The sequence below is a fragment of the Anneissia japonica genome, unplaced genomic scaffold, assembly GCF_011630105.1.
Source record: "Anneissia japonica isolate Jap-2015-1 unplaced genomic scaffold, ASM1163010v1 scaffold287756_len632865_cov181, whole genome shotgun sequence".
NCBI lineage: Eukaryota > Metazoa > Echinodermata > Crinoidea > Comatulida > Comatulidae > Anneissia > Anneissia japonica.
The window spans coordinates 585,979-593,963 of NW_022693589.1; the positions used below are offsets into that span (position 1 = coordinate 585,979).

Sequence of the window (7,985 nt, forward strand, 5' to 3'; positions counted from 1 at the left end):
ACCCACACAGCCCAGGTGTGAATGCAAATAGTGGAACACAAGTTATGCGTCTCGGTTCTAGATACAGAGAGTATTTGTTTATTCTTAACGCGTCCTACGAAGTTCATACAGACAGCACTAGTCCGTGAATTTGTGAACAAGATCGGAGATCTAAAGATGGAATCTCTACCGTGCATCAATGGCGGCCCGCTGGATCTCAATAGAGATTCTTTAATAATGATATAAATTTAAATAGGCAAATTGGAAAAACCCATTAAAACAGCAAACGGCCACATAATGCAAAACAATATAAATTTAAAACGGTAGAGAAAATCCGATCAGAATGGCAACAGGGGCGCCACTCCTGACTAAGACTTACAGACCTGAAAATATAGTATGCTAACCGCAAATGTAAACCTCAAGAGGCCCTATCTTTCATACAACTGGCTTATACGCTCGTAAGTGATGTAGGCCTAATATTTTTTAAACAAAGAGTCATTTGGAAATCTTTAACGAGGCTATACACTTATGTTGCAATGAAAATTCCTTAGTTATTTGAAAAGAAACTAATGCACAAATACGGACATTACAGATACGAAAAAAGAAGGGGAATCCCCTTTTTCTTAGGCGGCGCCATTCATTCGTAGAATGACTAGATGAACGGTAAGTAACATGTCTTCCATTTTTGTTCAGTAGACCTATTCGTTTTCCACAAATGGTACAACTGAAATAACATCATTGTGATGTAGCCTACTTTTGAAATTAGCATTTCACATACTGTAATGGTTAATTAAAGAGATTTTTAACATAGGGCCAAAGCCTGAAAAAAAACCCGGCACAGGTGAGGAGTAAAGCGAGCTATTATCTGTACGTATCATTGTCTTTGTCGGCTGATTCTGTAGACGACATTTTACTTCCGTTAGCCTGTGTAAACGACAGCTTTTGAAGCCCAGTACATATTAACAAACAATGCTGTTGCGATAGAATATACAGTACCTAAATTCACAGATCCTATACCCAGTCATGAAACACGATCAGTAAATCTTTCAAACAGTCGGTATCAAAATAATATTGGCACGTAGGCCTATGTTATTTTGTCTGTCATACGTTTGAATTTCATTCCTTTTGTATAGTACAATAGAATGATGTCAGTATTTTCATTGTATTCATATTTTAGTTAAGCGCGTCAAGATAGGATAAATTTGTCCAATTTTTAAGTTCGGTGTTGGACCCAGAACGGCAAAAGTGCGGTATTTTGTTTTTCAATTATTTTATAATACGGTTAGTTGACATCAAGGAAATCTAAATAGACCCAAGCGATACTCTGAGTCATACTTGGCATTTCATTTTCATTTCACTTCGTTTATTTATTTATTCAACCACAATTTACATGATAAAAAATGGTTGGTTCTCTTCTGCATATTGGCCAAACCCATAAAGGGCCAACTGTCCCTTTCACTTTCTACAGACTATCTACACAATAGAAAACAATTTCTTTCTATTTTCTTGTCTGTTACTGGATAGTGATAGATGGTTTTTTTTTAGTCTATGTTTTTAGTATTTCACTGAATCAAATAGGTCACTGACCAGGAATGACTTAATTTAATCGGAGTATCCGTTGCCTTTAACAAGCAAATATACTGTAGATAGGCCTAGACATTGACGCATGACCTATTGTGTTATTTAACTTTGACGGCATATTATGTGCTTACCTCACCACTTCAATTAGACTTTGATTCGTCCGACCTTTAACCTGATGGTAATAGCGAAATACTTAAAGCGCGTGGTAAAATATTGTCCACCCGCAGCCCAAGTGCAAAGAGAGAGAAAAAAAGAATACGAACCTATAATGATGATGTATAATGATGTATCCTTCTATTTAGTTAATTTACTTATGGTAAAAATGTTTCCCACAATCTACTGAGCTTCAAATGTGTCCATCTTGACCAATGAGATCTTAAGTATTACCAGGGAGTTGTTATATTACTGGTATTACTTATACTTAGGCCTACAGCGCAAGATTAGCCTGACCTTCAATCGTTCACGGACTTAAGTGACTCTGGGGGTAGGCCTTATCTCCCTTTTTAGAATGAACTATAATTGAAATAATTAAACATTGAACAAAACGAGATAATATTGAACTGCTTCCATATAAATTTGCGTTTGAACTGCTCAGACGTGGTACCGTTTTACATAACCTGTAAGGCGTACCCGATATGTCGAAATTCGAGCACTCCTCCGCAGGCCCCAGCGCCCCTCGTTTAGTTATATTTTTATTTGTATTGACCGGTAACTATTAATCCCAGTCGCCCCTTGTTTCATTTATTCAATTTGACTTGCCACTAATCACAACAAGAAACAGAAGAAATTCCAGTGAGAGAACGTGTCAACAGGTGCAATTGCAATTTCCTTGTAGGCCACTACAAAGGAAATTTTGCATTTTTGTCAAATAAAATTCCTGATCCTTAAGTTAGGTTTTTGGAAATCCCAACAAAAATTCCCTATATACTTTGCCATTGTATGTTTTTTTTTTGTTTTTTTTGCGTGTTTAGCGAAGTGTGTAATGCAGTCTAAAAAAGCTTATATATTTTAATGAATTAAACCATAAACTAACTAGCCATTGCTGTATTTTTAATCGAGTCAGTAACACAAGGTGTGGACAATTTATTATTGTCATTAAAAAGCTTGCTAATTTTTTTTGACAAATACATTATCCATTTTCTTGGTTCAAATAGATTTCTATATAAAATGACATCGTTCATGAAGATTAGGTTGATGATTTTACTGGTTTATCTGGTTAGCGTTTCAACAATGGACGAATTCAAATCGGATATAAGAATACAAGTGGATCTACATAATAGAGTCGAATCAGGTAAAAAAAATAGTAATATGATACTTGAGTGTTTCCAGGGAACGGTTAAATTTTTAATTGTTCCCTGTTGTTGCGTATTATAATATTAATATATAACGCCAAAAAGACAAACCACGAAAGTTTAGTGGCGGCACATGCAAAGTTGCTTTCAAACTGATTCACTACATGGCTATTTAACCACTTGACTTTTGCACCTCGCAACTTGTCGTTTGTCCTTTTAGCGATCCCTGTCCTACGACCAGTTACACATGCGCACACTACAGCTTGGTGCACATAATTAATTGACATTTTTATTACGCAAGTGAGCGAAAGTTCTCGAGCTAGCCGGGACGTACGGTACGTGTGCATCCGCACGCAGCTCAAATTTCAGAAGAGTGGAAGCTGCTAGTTGTTTTTTTCAACAATTGCATTTGATGCGTTTTAATTCAGCCTACCGGTGTAAAAATTCACAGGATTGTGAAAAGACAAAATAAATATTGTGGCAGCTAAGATGGCGGTTAAGATGTTTAAATCTTTTGAGACACCACTCTCGCTTACAAAGTAACTTGGCCTATGGGTTTGCGCCAGGCTATTATTTATTATTTAAACTTTTAAGCTAATCTTCTCAAAATTAGGTTTCACTTAAAATTTTCACTCAAAATCTATAGTAAAGCCATTTAAAGACAAATTAACGCTTAAAATGTAATCTATTGATTAGCTCAATTTTTGATTTTCCAATCATTGTCTCATCCGTTTGTGAACAGTCCTCATCGTATTATTGTGTATACCTTTATTTCTGAAAAGCAGTTTGAAAGTAAAATGTTTCTTGATCTCAAACGTTTGTCCATTTATCAAGTTTATTCAACAGAAAATCAAAACTTACCAACCTTGTGTCCATCAACTAAACAGAAAAAAGCACTGTGTCCAACGATAAATAGGCATAAGGACGAAATACAACTGGTCAAGGGAGAAAATGCGTTTTTTGAATGTCGAGTCTCAAAAATTCTTGGACCGGTGAGACATTACTAACATCTAGGATGGTGGTGGTGGTGGTGATGATGATGATGATGACGACGACGATGCCGATGACGATCACGATGGTAGTGATGGATACTGAAAGAGTGATAATAAACATTATGATAATGATATTGTTTTTGATGATGTTTTTTCCTGATGATGAGGATGATACATTAGGAAGTTAACAACGACGATGTTAACGAAGTCAAGAAGACGACGACGATGATTGATAGTGATGATTGTAATGATGACAGGAAAGTTGTGATGCAACTGTCAATGCTGGCGAATATTATAAAGTTGGTAGTACCGTACTAGTAAATATTACTGATATATGATATATTTCATTTGTATATTAAATAATACGGTACATTACGGTATATTGAGATTATTACATGACCTATTATTTGTTCAACATTAGGCCTATTATTATTATTATTATTATTATTATTGTTATTGTTATTATTATTATTATTATTATTATTATTATTATTATTATTATTATTATTATTATTATTATTATTGAAGATTTTACAATTGTTGAGAAGATTAATGTCAGCTTCAGCTTTTCCTAATTTTCAACAATTTACTCAACCCTTATAATTAATTACATTTCTTATAAAAAGAAACCTCATTATGTTATCCGTATGTGGTGGTGTAATGGCACAATGGGACGACAATGTTACGAAGATGAACAAGCTCCAGATCGCACGCCACGGACGTACTTCGCCTACAATCAAAGTGCTTACAATGCCGACGAGTGCGCGGTAGCCTTCAATATCACAAACGCAACCAGTAGTGACGAAAACACATACACGTGCGTAGCAAACACAGAAGATAGAGATTATACACGTACACCTGGCTATAGCAGCATTCGTGTATCTGTAAATGGTGAGAGTGGGTTATATTTTACATCAACCTTATTTTATTTTTATTTTATTTCGTACTAACCAACAGCGATAACAACCGCCACTGACAGGTTAAAATAAAAAAGAAACAGCTAACTTAACTAACTTATGATAATGATAAATATTATTATTCTCATTAAATATTCTCCTACATTTAAAGTACTACGTTTTCAGTGTTTTATAACGATAATGACAATGATACTGTAATAATGATATGATTGTAATAATGATAACTATAATGATGATAATATTGAACGTTTAAAGTGAACAGACAATTGTCCACGTCTGTCATAACATCTACTTGTTGAAACTGTAAACGATACTGATATCTCTCTGACACATCGCGTTGTTCGCTAATACATGATAATTTCCGAACTGGGCAAATAATGTTACTAGTTTTTTACCATATTTAAAAGAAGTCTTTATCAGGTCGTTACTATTGATTGTGATAACTGAATAAGAGTAATTTGTGTTATCTTTAAAAATAATGGTTTTGTCTTTATCATAAAACGAGTGGTAAATTTCTGATGACCTGACCAGTAAATAGAGTATTGCATATCAAGACATCTCGTAAAAAAAATTGCCCAAGCCCTAGGGGATTTTTTTCTGAGACACTATAGGGTATGCTGATTCAGAAAAACCAAAAATTAATTTTCCTTTACTTTTTTCCCGCTAAAGTTCATTTCAGCAGTTTTACAACCAGGCTATTAAAAGACCTCTATTTCGGGTACGCCTGGGGGACAGTGTAAATTAAATAAAGAAACTAATTATAACAACGACTCATTTGTTAGGAAAGTTATTATTCAGGGTCTGAGGTATGCCAATGTTAGGTCTGTTAAAACATACATCGTCATTATCCCACCATTATCACCATCATCGTCCTCATCGTTCTTATCATCATCATTTACATTATTATTATTATTATTATTATTATTATTATTATTATTATTATTATTATTATTATTATTATTATTATTATTATTATTATCGTCATAATCATCATACTCATCATCATCATCATCATAATATATTATTTATTTGGCGTCGATATCCTTTATCTTTAAGTTTCTCATTCTTGGTATGTCCGCATTGACAAATGCAGCAGCGTCATAATTCACCACCCCAACTTTAGATCTGTGATTTCTTTTTTAACCCACATCAAACCTTCAAAAACTTTTTTTTTCTTTGGCAGTTGACTGTCTCTCACTTTTTTGTTTTGCAATTCTTTCTTTCAGAAGCTAAAAAACCTATACTTACAAATCAACCACCAAAATATATCTACCAACATGTAGGAAAACTAATGGAGTTGTACTGCGGCAGCGAAGGGTACCCAGACCCTGTAATACGCTGGGTAAAGGACGGTGTTCCGCTTGATAAAAATGCATCAAACGCCATACAATATGGACGTCACTCAGTTTTAAGGATTAGCAATATATCAGAAAATGATGCTGGAATGTATCAGTGCATTGCTGTTAATCAAGTAGATTTTATCGAATCTGAGGGTACTCATGTCGAAGTCAGACGAAAGGGTAGGTTTAATTTATACCAGTACTTAATAAATTATAAATAATAAGTCTTAATGATATTGCAATTTATTTTTGTAGCGCCGTAAGCCTAGCATCCATAAAATCGTTACAGACTATAGATCGCCAACGTTTCGGCGATTTGTTCGGTCGGACACGGAGGGCCTTCCCGAGAGCTACACAGGCAACGATTTTATAGAAACCAGGTTTTATACAATTGTGATAAAAACGAGGATTACGATAAAGATACAATGACGATAAAATGTAATGCAATTGTAAATGTAATGGTCCTAGTTGAAATTAACAAAGACATTTCACGCGCGCCTACCGTTGTAAATAAGCATCTACTCATTTTAATAATGAGTTCTTTTTGTATAAATGTCTATTATGCACACAAGGAACCAATGGTTTAACATCTCATCCGAAAGACGAGACAATTCGAGCAAACTACCATTGCCGGAAATTTCAGTCCCTTACTCAATTACGATGGTGATGGTGATAATGATAATGATGAAGATCATAATCATTATCATCATCGTGGTGTTTGTGATAATGACAACAACGATGACGATATTGATTATGTTGATGATCACGATGATAATGATTATGGTACAGAAGATAGGATAACAAATACAAGTTTAGAATTACTTATAAAAATACAACATAGAGTCCAAAGTAAAAATAGTTTCCGTACCTATCCAAGCTATAAATAGTACTAATATAATAAAAACAAAACTATGTTTTCTTTTCACTTTTAGTTTGGATCTGGCAATTTTGCGTGTGTGTAATTACAGGTTTCCTCACGGGTGTCTTGGTGTCTATATTTTGTTGTTACTTTCGCTACAATGGAGGTTCGTACATGAATGCAAAAATACAAACTCAATAACAGGTTCTCGTTGTATCAGCTGGTTTAAAATTCATGTGAACATTAAAATGTTGAAAAGTGAACAAGGAAATCATTTATTTATATAACAGTATAAGCATGTCTCCCTCCAATTAAAGACCACTTTCGGGACCTTTGGTAGCCTTAGTCACTACTTAGAATCCCTCTAATTAAAGACCTGGCAATAAAAGTGGTCTTTAAATTTCTGTGTATAGAGGGAAATTAAGAATTGTAAATGTAAGATTGTTTTATTCCAAGTATTTTTTAGAAATGGATGTACAATACTGTATGCTGTTATTGATTCTTAATAATATTTTTGTGTAGTCACACGTCAAGTCCTGCGCTCGTTCTACCCAAATCACCATTACAATAATCCTAACAACACCGTCCTACTAATTCAGTAATATAGAGCACTGTATACAAAAAAAAACCATCATTCTATCTTGTGTAATATTTTGATGTATATGTAACAGTATCATCATATCATCATATTAAAAACAACTGCATTAAATTGCTATAGGCTATATTATAATTAATGCATTTATTGTAGGGAAGACTTTTAGATTAGTCTGCCAAAACCATAATAAGGAAGGAAAAAGAAATAATTGATTGAGGTTATTTTCGGGCGTCTAGAAAACAAAAAAATTGCTGACCCCTACGGCATTGTTGTATCAAGGTAATTCAACAAAAGGACGCACATCTCGGGACATCAAAGGTTATAACTCTGGCATCGACATTCTAGGCGCACGTGCGTCCCTACACGCTGAACGTCACAAAAACCATAACAACCAGACCATAAACCGTCAGCGTACGTGACGATTTACCCA

At 34.4% G+C, this 7,985-nt stretch overlaps 1 protein-coding gene across 4 annotated transcripts in view; it reads left to right on the plus strand.

Moving 5' to 3' along the window:
• The first annotated feature begins 433 nt into the window (after window positions 1-433).
• Window positions 434-7,985, plus strand: part of LOC117100836 (hemicentin-1-like) — a 9,123-nt gene continuing 1,571 nt past the window's right edge. Inside the window, exons 1-6 of one of the 4 annotated variants that reach the window (XM_033240668.1) lie at window positions 436-642; window positions 2,715-2,851; window positions 3,699-3,844; window positions 4,471-4,735; window positions 5,988-6,281; window positions 7,034-7,126. In XM_033240668.1, coding sequence (XP_033096559.1) covers window positions 2,728-2,851; window positions 3,699-3,844; window positions 4,471-4,735; window positions 5,988-6,281; window positions 7,034-7,126 — 922 coding nt within the window. In that variant the 5' untranslated portion in view covers window positions 436-642; window positions 2,715-2,727. The other 3 variants (XM_033240665.1, XM_033240667.1, XM_033240669.1) reach the window with 3 other exon arrangements.